This window comes from Chelonus insularis, unplaced genomic scaffold (genome assembly GCF_013357705.1).
Source record: "Chelonus insularis isolate UGA/USDA-ARS -01 unplaced genomic scaffold, ASM1335770v1 contig_42_pilon, whole genome shotgun sequence".
NCBI lineage: Eukaryota > Metazoa > Arthropoda > Insecta > Hymenoptera > Braconidae > Chelonus > Chelonus insularis.
This window is the reverse complement of record NW_023276578.1, coordinates 1013758-1028641: the sequence shown is the minus strand read 5'-3', so window position 1 is coordinate 1028641 and position 14884 is coordinate 1013758. Positions and strand designations below refer to the sequence as shown.

General features: G+C 27.0%; 5 protein-coding genes across 10 annotated transcripts; 1 reads left to right on the top strand and 4 right to left on the bottom strand.

Moving 5' to 3' along the window:
* Positions 1-19: 19 nt before the first annotated feature.
* LOC118069733 (interferon-inducible double-stranded RNA-dependent protein kinase activator A-like) lies at positions 20-2802 on the bottom strand. Its single transcript, XM_035088033.1, has 4 exons — positions 2624-2802; positions 2466-2535; positions 2019-2392; positions 20-1945 (listed from the first exon to the last, which is right to left on the bottom strand). The coding sequence occupies exons 3-4, from the start codon at positions 2382-2384 to the stop codon at positions 1244-1246; spliced, it is 1068 nt and encodes a 355-aa protein (XP_034943924.1). The 5' UTR covers positions 2385-2392; positions 2466-2535; positions 2624-2802; the 3' UTR covers positions 20-1243.
* A 55-nt stretch (positions 2803-2857) lies between these two features.
* Positions 2858-3805, top strand: mRpL17 (mitochondrial ribosomal protein L17). The gene is made up of 3 exons (XM_035088034.1): positions 2858-3199; positions 3324-3537; positions 3620-3805. Exons 1-3 carry the CDS (start codon positions 3002-3004, stop codon positions 3757-3759), a joined length of 552 nt encoding a protein of 183 aa, XP_034943925.1. The 5' UTR covers positions 2858-3001; the 3' UTR covers positions 3760-3805.
* On the bottom strand, positions 3775-5858 carry BckdhA (Branched chain keto acid dehydrogenase E1 subunit alpha). The gene is made up of 8 exons (XM_035088031.1): positions 5649-5858; positions 5413-5565; positions 5156-5351; positions 4908-5069; positions 4696-4840; positions 4425-4628; positions 4045-4308; positions 3775-3961 (listed from the first exon to the last, which is right to left on the bottom strand). Exons 1-8 carry the CDS (start codon positions 5700-5702, stop codon positions 3883-3885), a joined length of 1257 nt encoding a protein of 418 aa, XP_034943922.1. The 5' UTR covers positions 5703-5858; the 3' UTR covers positions 3775-3882.
* A 710-nt stretch (positions 5859-6568) lies between these two features.
* LOC118069715 (solute carrier family 35 member F5) lies at positions 6569-9072 on the bottom strand. Its single transcript, XM_035088005.1, has 8 exons — positions 8592-9072; positions 8348-8485; positions 8221-8277; positions 7886-8149; positions 7637-7819; positions 7208-7527; positions 6893-7138; positions 6569-6799 (listed from the first exon to the last, which is right to left on the bottom strand). The coding sequence occupies exons 1-8, from the start codon at positions 8676-8678 to the stop codon at positions 6730-6732; spliced, it is 1365 nt and encodes a 454-aa protein (XP_034943896.1). The 5' UTR covers positions 8679-9072; the 3' UTR covers positions 6569-6729.
* Positions 9073-10154: 1082 nt separating this feature from the next.
* On the bottom strand, positions 10155-14718 carry LOC118069730 (GRAM domain-containing protein 2A-like). Of its 6 annotated transcripts, none has more exons than XM_035088027.1 (7): positions 13542-14717; positions 13152-13254; positions 12886-13077; positions 12086-12233; positions 11479-11993; positions 11144-11411; positions 10155-11064 (listed from the first exon to the last, which is right to left on the bottom strand). In XM_035088027.1, the coding sequence occupies exons 2-7, from the start codon at positions 13154-13156 to the stop codon at positions 10951-10953; spliced, it is 1242 nt and encodes a 413-aa protein (XP_034943918.1). In that variant the 5' UTR covers positions 13157-13254; positions 13542-14717; the 3' UTR covers positions 10155-10950. The 6 variants fall into 6 exon arrangements, with proteins under 6 accessions (XP_034943918.1, XP_034943919.1, XP_034943921.1 ...); XM_035088028.1 differs by having other exon boundaries at positions 13152-13248; XM_035088030.1 differs by having other exon boundaries at positions 12886-13018; positions 13542-14714.
* Positions 14719-14884: the final 166 nt, after the last annotated feature.

The following is a 14884-nucleotide window of genomic DNA, read 5'->3' as shown; positions in this document are numbered from 1 at the left end:
AATAAAAATAAATTACGCATTTGAAGGCTGTAATACCTTTTAAGTGGTATAAAATCACAGGTCTTTATTGAGCATATCTGAAATACACATTTAGTAGTTTACTTTATAAATGTGTTTGCTCTTGATCACATTTTAAGTTGATAACTTTGAGCTATACTTATTTTCAATGATTTTGATACCATAAATTTTATAATTTATTCAGTTTGTAATGACAGATAAATGGTATATCTAAATTTTAATCGAAAATCATTTGGTCGCAGACCTTTAAATCGAAAAATTTTTCATATCAACAAAAAAAATTATTGCTTCTTTATTTTCAACACATGTAATATGAAATAAAAGAATAACTTTCTTATGTAGCTTCCAGATACCAAAATATATTCATCTTACAATAATCTATAACTAAAAAATTTAGAAAAAATAAATTCTTTTTTTTAATAGTTATTTTGTAAACATTAATACGTTAATGAAAGATAAATAATTAATAATTAATAATAATCAAAAAACTTTGTGTAATTATGGAAATTAACGTCTGTAATTGACTCTTCACATAATTTCAAAACATTCTATTGCTTTATTTCTTGAAAATTACTATTGATCTATATCATAAAAGTATAGATTTACCTTCATATTCAAGCAATTTTGAATCAATAGTTTTTCAGAAATAATGCAGTAAATAGCTTTTAAATTTTATGTTCTCTACTGAATATAATAATATAGTTATGCAATTTCCATAACTTCATCAAATTTTTTAATTATTATTCATTTTTGCACTCATTAACATATTATCGTGTACAATGGAACTGGCGAAAGGCAACTCAAGTGATAAAGTACATTTCTAAAAATTGAAAAAACAAACTGTACACTGATTATCAATCTAAATAAATTGAAATTTTAAAAAAATTAACAAGCTCATAATGTTTGAGTTTTTAATTGGGCATTTACAGCAATTATGTCTATGCTGTAATGATTTATATCATGTAAAATTAGGAAATCCAAATATTCCAAAACAAATAAAAAAAAAAAATAATTAATTTAATTCTATTAATTTTAAATCTAAAATTAAAACCCAAAATACATAATTCAACTAAAAATTGTAGCAAAAATATTGTTTTGCAAATTTTTCTACTTTTATTTATTCATTTGCCTTTCATTATTATGCACTTTTTCACTTCTATGAATTATCACTTGAGACGCCTCATCACTTAATGTGATTTAAATATTATTTTATTTGATTAAATTTCTATAAAAGAAGGAACCTTAAATTACAAGCTAATTGAGAAAATGCACGTCTTATTAGCTCAGTCTTATTTTCATCTACTGCAACTTCTACGATTTCAGGAACTGTATTCACATACAAAGCAATCATTGTTTTACCATCTACATTAAATACTAATTTCTTAATAGATAAGTTTAACATTTCTAAAATTTCTCTAAATCTTTGTAATGCATTTTCTTCCAGCTGATCAACATCATCTATCTCCCATGAAGTTAAATCTGCTTTAAATTGCATTAAATTCTGGGCCACTTCTTCACGTAATTCAACAGAATAACTATCACTTATGTTCCTCCAATAATCAGATACTTTTACTCCTAAATCTTTTCTAGGATAAGATGTTAATTTTCCAAGTACACTGTTCATGTCGATAGACTTATTAACCTGATCTATATCTTCTGGAGGAGCAGAAATTTTTAATGAATTATATTTGTCTTCGACTTCACTAACTATAGAAAATGTACTTTTTGACTCAGTAATTATCTCTTTAAGTCGCTCATACATTTTTCGTGCCGCTAAATGTTTTGCATGTTTCTTTGTAGTACCTATACCTTCTTCTGTAAAGCTCGACAAAATACAATGAATTGTAAAAATTCGTGCATGAGGTGGACCAATATCACTTACAGTTATGTATTCCGGTTCAGGTAATTCATGTTCAGCACATAAGTCCTGTAATAAATAAACAATACTTATAATTATATATTATAACTTAAAAAATTTTAAATAATATATGTATCTGTACCTTCAATTCACCAATTGCATTGATAAAAGGCTCGTTAGGAGGATGAATAAGAGGCTCTGGTTGAGGCTTAGGTATTGGTGTTCTTACAGGAGATTCAGCTGGTGATGCCGGCAATGGTAAAAACGCATTTTTTTTAGCAATTTCAGCAAGCATATTTTTTGCTGCTAAATGTTTAGCATCTTTTTTACAACGACCGGTTCCAGTTGCTGACAATATTGCCCCAGATGAGGTTAAACCTGAACAAGTCACTTGATAGGTAAAGGTATTTTCATGTGTTCCACCACCGTCATGAATTAATTCATAATTTGGAACACATTTTTTCTTAACCATCAATTCTTGTAGAATTGAAACAGGTGTTTTTTGCATGATTAAGTCTATAAAAACAGAAAAAATAGTGTGATATTAAAACTAACCAAATACAGAATATCTAAAACTTTTGATACACACCTGTTTAAAAATGAAATAATAATTGAATCCTTATTATTTCACCAATTGTTTTAGATTAATCGAGGATATTCTTGAATCAAAAACAAGATAATTTTATGAATAGACTTTATTTTTGATCAAAAGAATTTTCAAACCAGTGAATTTACTTGGAATCTCACCTTCCGATTAAATTCGTAAACAAGAATAGACTTGAAGAAAGTAACAGATTACATACATTATGGATTACGTACTGTAGATTACATACATAAGGAAGTATGGAAATGAAGTATAAAATATAAATGTTATCTCCAATAGATCACTGGATATCAAAATTACTGCGCGAATGGCGTTGTTTGTCACTGAACATTCCTTGCAATTGGCTTATTCATATTTTTTTTGCATTCAAGTAATGAACAAAATGAAATAGATGGACAACAGAGGCATGTGATCCAGTGCCGTAACATCATTTTAATCACTCCATTTTAAAAGGCTCCATAAAGAAACCAAGAATAACGCCGAATTTTGCTCTCAAGTGCTATTACAAACATAACCGTAAAATGAATCAAGCTAAAATAAATAATTTAGTTTCCCAATTACATTTTAAAATACGATCCAAACGAAGAAACTTAAGTACACCTGAAGGACTTCAAGGTAGAGCACGAAAAATTTCAAGAACATTAACTGCTCTTCTTAAATATGAAAGAATCGAATTGGCCTGGGCCCGGGCAGACGAAACAAGAGGCTATGTTGAACGAGTAAGTCCATTTCTTTAAACAAAATATCTCTTTATTTACAATATATTCAATATATATTTATGAAGTTTATGAAATACTTTTTTACTAAAAATCATTCATAAGTCAAATCAAATTAACTTTGCAGTTAATATCAGAAGCAATTCGACATGGACCAACTCATGCAGAAACGATGGCAATGGCAGATTATTGGATAATCGAAAAACAATACGTTCACAAATTATTTAAGGTTCTTGTACCTCGTTTTAAAGATTACACTTCTTCATCATTTACCAAAATCCATCACATTCAAACGGATTACCCAGGTTCACAAATACCAAAAGCTGTGCTAGAACTCAAAGGTATATAGAAAAATATTTCAACTATCTATGATTACTTAATTTATAAGAAATATATCATGTTGAACAAATTATTTTCTTTCAGGTAATCCATATCCATCTCTCGAATACCCCAGGAAATATGAAAATCAATTAATTCACAATGTTTTGTTGGATGCGGCTCGAAAAGAATACAGGTTACAAAAGTATAAAGAATTATCAATGAGTCTTAAACAAGACCAATAATTTAAGTATGTTATGATAATTGAAAATAATTTTATGATTAAGTTAAGTAGTATTTTTATTATAAAAAATAACAAGTATCATGAAAAAAATATTCAAATTTATAAAATTTTATCTCTGAAGAAATTATGTTGATTTATAATCCTTTAGAGGATAATGTTCTCCGTACTTTTTCAAGTGATCTTCTAGATTTTTCATTTGTTCCCTATTGAATAAAAAAAATCAATTAACCAAGATAAATTAAAAAACTTTACATAAAAATCATAATAATAAATAATTTAACATTACTCGATATGTGATGGCATTTCTTTATAAACGTCAGTAAACATTTCTCTCCAATCAAGTTTAAGTTTTTTTTCAGCGATTGAAAATTCTTTCATAAATTCTTGCAATGTTAATTTTTGGAACTCAGTCTCTTGGGCTTCGCTCCAGAGTCCTAATTTCTCGAGATATTGTCGAAATCTCGAAATAGGTGAATGTTGAGTCCATATATTTATTTCTTCTGATGGTCGATAAGCTGTACTGTCATCTGAAGTACTGTGATGACCTATTCTGTAACATAAAAGTAGAAATTTTTTATCATTATAATTATTTCTTTAAATATTGATTATATAGAATTTATTCACAAACCTTTAAAAATTTCAAGTAAAATTATTAGAATTACTTACCGATATGTCATAGCTTCTATCAGAACAGGCTTCATATTATTTATACAATAATCTCGAGCAGCTTGTGTGACATGATGAACAGCAAGGATATCATTACCATCTACTCGAGTAGTAGAAATGCCATAAGCTGGACCTCTAGCAGCAATTCCATCTCCTCTGTATTGTTCAGTAACTGGTGTAGAAATTGCATACCCATTGTTTCGACTTTTATTGTTTAAAACAAACATGATTTATTACTTAAAGAAATTTTTTACTAACATACCATATTTACCATATAAATATAACTGGACAGTCAAGGGTTGCAGCAAAGTTTAAAGCAGGATGGAAATCTCCTTCACTGGCTCCTCCATCTCCAAAGTAACATACTACACAAGCCTTTTGTTTTTTTAACTTTAAAGCATATGCAGCTCCACTAGCTATAAATAATAAATTTTTGCAATTTTGTAAATAGTGTTATTGTTTTCAGATTGTTTTAATGCATACCTTGTGGCATTTGGGTGGTGAGTGGTGATGAAACCGTCATAAAGTTTAATTCTTTAGAGCCATAATGGACAGGCATTTGTCTTCCTTTTCCAGGATCTTCGAAATTACTAAAACATTGATTAAGAAATTGTGAATATTTAAATCCTCGCCACATTAAAACACCTGAAAAACATTCGTATATATCATATCATTGGGATTTAGTTTAAATTCATCATTATAATTAGAATTGTAAAGAATTGACAATTTACCAGCTTCTCTATATTGTGCATAAATAACATCATTTGATGTTAAAGCTGATGCTGAACCAATTTGCACGGCTTCCTCTCCACTATTAGTCATGTAGAATGAAATACGTCCTTGTCTTTGAGATTCATAAAGTATTTTGTCCATTACTGTGATCCTTATCATGTTCTTGTACATTTTTATTAGAGTTTCTTCTTCCAGCTATAAAAAATCACCTTTCAACATGATAAAGTATAGAGAGAAATTATTTCAATTTACTTGCCTTAACTGGAAGATCTTTCTCATTTGATGTTGATAATATTCTATAAATTGGTATTGATTCATAATTGTCACTATTAACAAATTTTAACTGATCTGTATACTTTGATTTGATGCCTAGAAACTGAGGTTCTGATGATAAATTCAATTTTTGTTGCTAAAACATGAATAATAATTGAATGAATTTTAATTATATTAACAAATTATTATTATATAAATATTATAAAAATAATCATTTACCACAATTGGTTTTGATACAAAACTTAATAATCTAGAGAATTTAAACAGCGTCATTTTGATTATAGATTTAAGTATTTCTATCGTTAAATCGTATTTCTTATTATATATCTCATATTATATTTATCAAATCAAATATATTCAACGAATTCGAAATTTACGTAACAATTCTTATCGCTACATATAATAATGTATTGTAAGTTCAACTCACTGCTGAACTCTGGGTAACGAATTGTTATTATTATCTTATTTAATTATACAGATTTTTTCTATCACTTTTTTTTCATTATTAGTTAATATTGTAACTAAAATACTCGGTCTTTGTTATTATAATGTTAAAACTCTTGGCATTTAAATTTTTGCGCTAAGATAACAACTGTGATGTAGCGTTTATGTAGAAGTGAAATTATCAGGATCAAAATAATGATTCCAAATGAGTATCCCTAGGATTAGAGGAATTTTTATCAGGTCTAGCAGAAAATTTTTTGATCCTATGGCACTCTAAATTTCAAAAAATTTGGCGCATAAACTCAGAAATATGTTAATTGCAATTCACATTTTCTCGTACATAATACTTGATTAAAAGTAAAAAAGATTCTTTTTCTATTTATTCGGCAATATATGAGAAATATGGTATAAACATTCTTTTATTTTATTTGTTTTTGCTACTTCATAATCAGTTGAAAATAGGTATTAGACAGCCGTGTGTTATATAACAATTAGTAAAAGAAATGAGTGATGCATGAATTAAAATTAATTTGTACTAAAATATTAATTCAAAATCTATATTGAACTTATTTTAACATTATTTTTTACAATCACATTCATACATATATGTCAAACATCAAATATAATTGATAATTATTTTCATATTTTAAATAACATCAATAAATAGTTTTAAAATTTTGTTCAAAACATTCTTATATCTGAAGTGTACAAACTTTTAATAATACAATTGAAAATATTGTACGAATATTGACAAAAATTTTTTTAGAATTATGTCAAATTGAATAGATTTGTCCATTCTATTTGTTCTCAGATAATATTTTTAGATACTTGAAGAATAAAAAATCGTATTAAATCATTAAGCTTCATGATCATCACCGTTTACACTGATGAGGAATTCGGTTTGTTCGATTTCTAAATCAGGTATCCTAAATTGCAAACATAATAATAAGTGTCAAATATTTAATCCTATATTATTATACTTCATTAAAGTTTAAAAAAAAACTATATCGAAATTTTACCTTATATTTCTATTTTTTCTTGACAGCCATGAATAGAGGTATCTGAATAAATCTATCACCGGATCCCAATTGTCATAGTAAGAAAGAAGACATGCTGTTGTAAATGCAAGTATCACTGGTACAATACCAAGATATAATGTATACGAATACTCAATTCTTCCAATTAATACATCTGCTATTACTGACATTGGTAATGACAAGCTAATAGCTAATGTTGCTATAAGCGATGAAGTTAAAAAACAACCCCTGGAATTAATTAAAAATTGTAGAACGAATTTCATTTAAATGAAATTAAAAATTAAACAATCTACTTACCACAGCCATAAAACTTCACTGAGTACTGTACCAATTAACCCATTAACAATCAAAAAAGTCCATTGACGACTATTGGGCCACTCAAATTCTTCCCAATGTCCGTAGTGAAATATAAAAAATAATGGCCATAAAAAAGTAAGATTAAACAAACCTATGAATCCAAAAAACATTGGTAAATCCATTCGATCTTCATGATCAACTGATCTGTTTAAAAAAACGATGTAAAGAGCGTATAAAAATGCACTTGCTGTACTCAAAATTATGCTTTTAGTCATAACTTCATTCATTTCCATTTTCACATTAGACAGGCTTATTAAGACCTAGCAAATAATAATAATTTTATTCTTAAATTATATTTCAAGAATAAGAGTTACGTTAAGTATTGAATGAGTAATATAATAACAGAATAAAGTATTAAATGAAATTTACCAATCCAAAAATATTAACTGATACAGCTATAAGTTTTGATAGTGTAAATTTATCAGAATTCATACTGGGAAACAATGTAACAAGGATTAGCGTAAATAAACTAGATGTAGAGGATAATACTGTTACAATTCCTGTTTGCGCTTGAGCCAGTGACATTTGATAACAATAATTTGCAGCAAATAACTAAATGAAAAATATATGTTATTTTGAAATTCATTAACAAAAATAAAAAAATATTTATACACTTACGAGGAAAAAAAACATCAAAGCTATTTTGGCAATTTTTCGAATAGAAAATTTATACGCTTGTCGTCTGGCATGTTCACCAGCTCGAATACTTGCTTGATAACTTAATCTAGCTAATAAAGCTTCTGTAGCATCACTTTCAGACATGTGTCTTACTTCTGCTAATTTACTAAATCTCACAGCTCGTATCGAGGAATCATCACTTTCTGTACCTGACGATCGATCACATTGGTCTGCTTTTTTTATAGGTACAAATGTAGGATCACTCTAAAAAAATTATTGTCTTAGCACGATTAATTGTCTTTAGGTAAAGATAAACATAATAATTTTTTCTATACCAAACTATTATTGCCTTCCAAATAGTAAGTATCATCTTCTATAGCTGAATCTATGAACTATAAATTATTATTTATAAATTTTAATTTATATAAAGTAATTAATTATTTATTAATAAAATTTTTTTACCATGTAAGTAGGTGGTTTAAGACACTGATCTCTCCATGGTGGCCAAAAACATAAGCCCAATAAATAAAGAGTTAATAACGAAGTATTCACGTAAGTACTGAAAAAAGGCTTTTTAAAATTGGCTTCCCTATAAACATACTGAAAAAAAATATAATTATCAATTCCAGTTATTTTAACCGTAAAATTAATGAACAGCTTTTAAAATTTATCTATTTCTATAAATAATTATTTTTATAATGATTACCTTAGTTAATTCAGAGCTAGAAACTCGAATAATATCAACTAATAACAAAACGGAGAGTCCCAAAATCAGGCGCTGAGGTTTATTCATAATTAAAAATTACTTATAAGCATCGTCTGTCATTCTGGCATACTTTATCTATTGCCATAACTGTGTTGTAGAATGGCTCACTAGTTAATTTAAATGCTTCATTGACATATTGGAATATTATATCGTGATATTGATATATAAAATTGTTCATTTATTATCGTATATACAGTCATTACCAAGAAAAATAATAAAATCTACGTTATAGTAACTACATTCGTATGTTACATATCACACTATCAGTGATAATAAATTATAATTAATTTATAATTTGTGCAATTTTGTTCCTAAAAAAATCTTTTGGTTAGATTTTACTTTTTATTTTCGTCAATTTGATGTTACGTTCTTGCTCTTGGTGGCGTTTGTGGACAATGAATATGTGTACGAGAGAATGTCGATAATAACGAAAAGTCGATTTGGTCAGTTGTGTTGAAAATATCGAATACCTGATTGGACAATTCAATCGTGGGCAAAAACTTTGAATTTAAAAAATTCTAACGACGTCTTACACAGTACAAATTATAATTATGTAATAAAAAAAATATACTACAAACCAAGGACGTAAAGTATTTTATTTATAAACTATCAATGACTGATTTGTATATTTGATGCAGTATAAATTAATAAACTGATTTATTATTATATCGTGACATAAAAAAATGTTTTTTATTACAATTTTTTCATGATATTAAATAACAAAACAGCATATAATTATAAATGTATTCTATGATCTATGATTGAAGATAAACACTCTCCACTTTATATGATCAACTAGATACATTATATAGTAATAATGTTACAATAAAAACAATTAGAAGATAATGATATTGAATTTGTTATCCTCGGTTAAAAAATCACGCTAAATGAATAAATACTAAAGTTTTCTTCTTCTGAGCAAATAAATAAAAATGATCAATTTTTTAACTTTGCCATCCAATTGGAATATTCACATACTCGATAATGCCATATATTTATATCATACGTTGGAGTGATATTTTATGAAATGATAATTTACTTTCGGTGTATCTGTAATAGTTATTATATATCTACTTTAATTTTTCTATGTATAATATTTAATGAGCTTGTATGTACACTATAAATGCAAAACATCAAACAAATTTAAAACTAATTAGCTTCATACATTACAAGCTACATACATTATTCAATAAAAAACCGCCAACATTCATAATAAAATAAAATAGTTTAAGCCATATATGTGAAGAATATAACTCTATAAGCTATAATAACTTATTTATTGAATTTGAATTATACAGCAATTAACTTATTATGATATTAAAATATATTTCTGTAACATTCCAATCTTTATAATTTGATGAACGATAATAAATAAATAATAATATTCCTCAACTAAATTGTGAACACCGGAATATAAATTTTGTTACATAACAAAGAACGTTCATGACACATTTTTTAAAAATATAATTTAGGTTGTTTAATATACATATTTGATTGAACTAATTTAACTGATTATAATATTTATCTATCTTGTAATATGTATATATATAATTTAATTAATAAATTATACTTAGTCTGCTCTCTTTGTACAGACGGCTGAACTATAAATACAAAAAACGTTCTCAATATGTTCAACCACTTACTATCACAGTCAAACTTTTTATTAGCTTCATTAATATCTATTTATAACAAATTAAGCTGGCTAAAAAAATTTTTTTGATTGAAAAAATTTTTCTGTTAAATCCATTTATCATTGGAATCATTGACATGCCACTAGTTTGAAAATAATTTAATTATAGAAATGTCCCTTTGAAATTTTCATGTGTATTGTAGTTGAAATGATTCGAGTATATAAATATACCTACAAGAACTTTCGTATACTGGAATATAACAATAACAGAAAATAAAATTTCAAATAAGAATATTCTTAATATACATTTTTACAATTTCTTTCGAAGCTATAATTTTCGTTTATCTTTTTCTAGTATAAAAAAATGACTAGTTGAAAATTTAAATTTTAATATTTGTTTAAGATATTATTGTTTTAGTCAAATTGCTTACTTATTCACTGCAAAAGCTTATTAGAAGCTCATTAACATTCAATATTTAAATTGAAAAGTTTCTAAGCGATATTTCACATAATAGTCCATAGAAAATGGGTAAAATTACATAATTAAATTACAGAAATGCATTAAAATAAAAAATATAATAGGTGATGCATATTCTGAACCATTGGATGTACTAAAACAATATATGGAAACTTCTTGATTTTGAAGGTAATCTTCAATGTTTCCGTATGTCAATTGAATACGTCCGTAGATTTTAATTTACTCTTTTCAACACCATGATAAGCGACATCATCTTGCTTCGTTTGAACAAATTGTTGTGACAAAATTTGTAAGCTTTGACGAATCTGTAATTTAAATTCGATTTAATAAACAATTTTTCAACTGTTATTAAGTTGAAAAAAATAATTTCTAATAAATACTTACTCTGATAATTTGTTCAAGATTTCTGTTGATGTATTGCAAAAATTGATCATGTGTAAATCTTTCTGGCGAAGTAAGAGGATGATTGAGGTAAGTGGTGTGTAATTTATCAATACGTATCATCATAAAAGCTGCAGATATATAAAGTGCTGCTAACAATCCCACTAAAAGTATCATTATAGTACTAGATCTTAATCGAAACCACCAAAATGATCTGATTTTCTCTAATTTTTTATTAGAAAAATTTTTGGGACTTATATTATGGTCGAACCTAAAAAAAAATTCATATTATTTATTGTTATCAAATAAGCGATATAATATCTAAGTAAAAATCCAACCTCAGAGATGCTGGCATTGGTCTTAAAGAAATAGGAGTTACACTATCAGTATCAGTACAAATAGTCGGAGGTCTTGAGGTGAGATCTGTGCCGCTTTCCGACATACTTGAATCATCCTCTTCTATATTAGCCTCAGAATCATCGATCAACAATGTATCCGGTAAAAGCTTTACTTCAACAGGTAAAGATACATTGCTTACTGCTTGTTTACCTTCCAAAGCAGAATCCCAAACTTGTATCATTAATTTGAATGTGGAATCTCTCGACAAAAGGGAGCAAAATACATGTCTTTCTTCTTCTGTTACTACAGCTATTGCATTAGGAATTATTCGGGCAGTCTTCTCTTTACTAATTTTATGGACCGAAATAATAGGTATAAGAAGTTTAGTAACGTATCCAAATACATTACTATAAAAAGCAAAATAATTTGAAGTAATATACAGATGACCTTGCAATAAGATATCACCTACTAAAGCACAACTATAATAATTGAGAACACGTTCATCAGGAGCAACCTAGTTGAAACAGTAAAAAAATTTAATTAAATTAAAGTTTATCAATAAGTTCACAAGTTTTTAAAGTAGAGAATATTATTTTTAAATATTACTTGAGTAAAATGCCGATTGAACTTTTTCTGCCTTGCACTACTTGTAGATGGAGATGATCTTGTAGATGATCTACGAATAACTGTTGGTGACTGAATACTGCCACCAGTCATAGACGGTGTACTCCTGCTTAAAGGCTTCAGTAATTGGCTGCGAATGAAAATGTTGTTTTGTTCAAACATTATAATAAATATCTGTTATCACAGATAAGGGGAATTTATTGAGTTTTGTCAGATATCACAGAAATTTTATATTTTTTTCAAATTCACCGACTAACCTAGTGAAAATATTTTCGAACTATTTTTTTATACTTTTACACTAGATTATCAATATCATATAAATAGAGCATGAAATTATCTAACAAATATAATAATAAACTATGAGATAAAGCAATGTCAAAAGTGATCAGAAACTCAAGATACCTACTTATGGTTTTATTGAGTATAGTTTTCTACTTTTTAACTACCAAGGGGATACACTCGAAAAAATGAAGAACAATTAAAATAACATTATCTGAAATAGTAACTTCATATGGCTCCAATTAACTTTTAATAATTGATACGTAGTCCAGTCGGAGGGGTAAATATTTTTGATAACTTTGAAATGTTTTTCTAAACACATTTTTATATTGAAGAGAAAAAATATTGTCACTAGGTAAGTTGGTTTAATTGAAAGCATAAATGGAGCCTTGAAGATGAAACTACATCCAAAATAAGACTATTTGTCAGAAATTGATGTCTGTAGAATTTCAAATATTGAATGAAAGAAGATTTATAAAAAGGTTTTTTTTTTTATTTTTTACCTGTCAGAACATTTATTTAAACCCTCATGACTCGGACTTTTTAGTGATGAAAAATTATTTACTGTCGATCGAATGTTCGGTGGTTGTTCGTTAATCGGTGACGGCCTGGTTTGTTGTGACTGTTGATCATATCCTACAGTTTTTTGAATGGGAGTATTAGAAGCTGAACGATTTCTTATAGATCCAGATGACCTATATAGGGGATATTCCATGCAAAATCATATAGTTTCGAACGCGACACTTTTGATTTTGTTACTTATTTATACCTCATAGTACTCTTTCAGGTCAGCTTCAACAAATTTCAATATCCTTAATTCAATTATCTAGGAAGCTATGAACTCAATCATTTTAGATTTCAATCGCCTGTAACTTGCAAACAAAAATAAAGTATTTAATTTCTTATGCAGAAAGCTTCCTTGTCACATGATATATTAAATTTTTCAAATTGAATGAAAGTCAGAATTTCAATCAAAATGAAATCAATCCTATTATATAATTTTTATATTAAATTTAAATGATTAGATAAAAAATATTAAATTTGTCGGTGAATATGAAAAAATGATAATTTATAGATCAACATAATTCATAATATAAATGTTGAAATGCTTGTTTGTTTAAAAAAAGAAAAATTTATGAAAAAAATAATTTTAAATTACCTTTTTAATCGTCGTGATTTAGAGTCTTCACGTGTATGAATTCCCTGCACGAAACAAAGCATTATAAATTGCTCCCTACAAACAATTGTTCACTGATAATTCTTTTTTTTTACGTTTGTCTCTGTTCTCGTTATCTTCTTAGGGTCTTGCATAAAGTTCTGTATTTCTCAATTAAGTTTTACAGGTATTAATAATTATAATTAATTTAATTCATATAATTACAAATTTTTCTTGATTTCATTGGAAACAAAAAAAAAACCTTGCCGATTAAAATTAACAGTTTTAACAATTAAATTAGAATTATATTTAGTTTAACAATCAAAGTTGATGTAATAACAAAAAAATTGTATTGGAGTAGACTTCTTATGATAAAACTTATTTATGATCACTGAAGTGCTTGCCATGTACAACTACCAATAAAAGTGTGTATCTTCTAAATAGTGATGTACTCAATATATGTATAAATTAGATTTAGCTAAGTAACTTAGCTTTTCATTATTTGAAGTATATGAATATGATGAAAGAATAAAATCAACAAATTTCGTAATATATCCTGCTCAGTAGATTACTCGTAAATTGTAACATCAAAAATGATAAGTGATAGGTACAAAGTTTATTTCACTCAACGTTTTATCACTGCGTTTGTCACTATTATTGCACTAGCTCATTTCTTCTAAACTATATTGGAAATATGTTAAACCAATAATATCAGTATAGCTCGTCACACGTGGAAATGAAAACTCAGTGTTGAAATCAATGACACTTTTAGCTCGAACATCTTTAATAAATTTTTTATAATTGAGTAGTTTTCGATTATTAAGTCATATATGTAAACGCATATGGATCAAAATAGAATATCTATTTAAACCGTTACGAAAGATAAGGGAGTTGAAAATGAATTGAAATTAATGTTACCGAATCGCTGAGTATAAAAAAAAGCCACTATAAATCATAATAAGTTGAAAAATTAATTAAACAATGGTACATTTTCGATAGTCGAACTCAGAATACCGAGTCGACATTGATATACATGTATAGGATAAGTTAGTACTTATATCCTAAGCAGATTCCACTAGTACAGAAAATAATTCTGAATTAAACTTATATGTGAATATACATGAAAAGAAAACTAATTTTTGTAGAAATTTTAATTAAACAATAATAACAATGGCTCGATTCACATTGAATTTTTCGCCATTAGTGATCATCGCGACATCTAGAATTCTTCACAGTGAAGTTAACTGAGAGCGATTATTTTCGATTCGATATAAATGTTAACATCCGGAATTTGAATGATAAAAATCTGAATCAATAAAATGAATAAACATACAAGTTATAGTTAA

Excerpts from the sequence above, each read along its gene's own strand:
- LOC118069733 (XM_035088033.1), bottom strand. The coding sequence starts at position 2,384 with ATGCAAAAAACACCTGTTTCAATTCTACAAGAATTGATGGTTAAGAAA. Across the intron at positions 1,946-2,018 it reads ATGCAATTGGTGAATTGAAG|GACTTATGTGCTGAACATGA; the intron begins GTACAGATACAT and ends TATTTATTACAG.
- mRpL17 (XM_035088034.1), top strand. The coding sequence starts at position 3,002 with ATGAATCAAGCTAAAATAAATAATTTAGTTTCCCAATTACATTTTAAA. Across the intron at positions 3,200-3,323 it reads CAAGAGGCTATGTTGAACGA|TTAATATCAGAAGCAATTCG; the intron begins GTAAGTCCATTT and ends TTAACTTTGCAG. Across the intron at positions 3,538-3,619 it reads AGCTGTGCTAGAACTCAAAG|GTAATCCATATCCATCTCTC; the intron begins GTATATAGAAAA and ends ATTTTCTTTCAG.
- BckdhA (XM_035088031.1), bottom strand. The coding sequence starts at position 5,702 with ATGACGCTGTTTAAATTCTCTAGATTATTAAGTTTTGTATCAAAACCA. Across the intron at positions 4,629-4,695 it reads TGTCCAGTTATATTTATATG|TCGAAACAATGGGTATGCAA; the intron begins GTAAATATGGTA and ends AAACAATAAAAG. Across the intron at positions 4,309-4,424 it reads ATAGAAGCTATGACATATCG|AATAGGTCATCACAGTACTT; the intron begins GTAAGTAATTCT and ends TTTATGTTACAG.
- LOC118069715 (XM_035088005.1), bottom strand. The coding sequence starts at position 8,678 with ATGAATAAACCTCAGCGCCTGATTTTGGGACTCTCCGTTTTGTTATTA. Across the intron at positions 8,278-8,347 it reads TTAAACCACCTACTTACATG|TTCATAGATTCAGCTATAGA; the intron begins GTAAAAAAATTT and ends AATAATTTATAG. Across the intron at positions 7,139-7,207 it reads AGTGAAGTTTTATGGCTGTG|GGGTTGTTTTTTAACTTCAT; the intron begins GTAAGTAGATTG and ends AATTAATTCCAG.
- LOC118069730 (XM_035088025.1), bottom strand. The coding sequence starts at position 13,097 with ATGGAATATCCCCTATATAGGTCATCTGGATCTATAAGAAATCGTTCA. Across the intron at positions 11,994-12,085 it reads TCAATCGGCATTTTACTCAA|GTTGCTCCTGATGAACGTGT; the intron begins GTAATATTTAAA and ends TGTTTCAACTAG. Across the intron at positions 11,412-11,478 it reads CCAATGCCAGCATCTCTGAG|GTTCGACCATAATATAAGTC; the intron begins GTTGGATTTTTA and ends ATTTTTTTTTAG.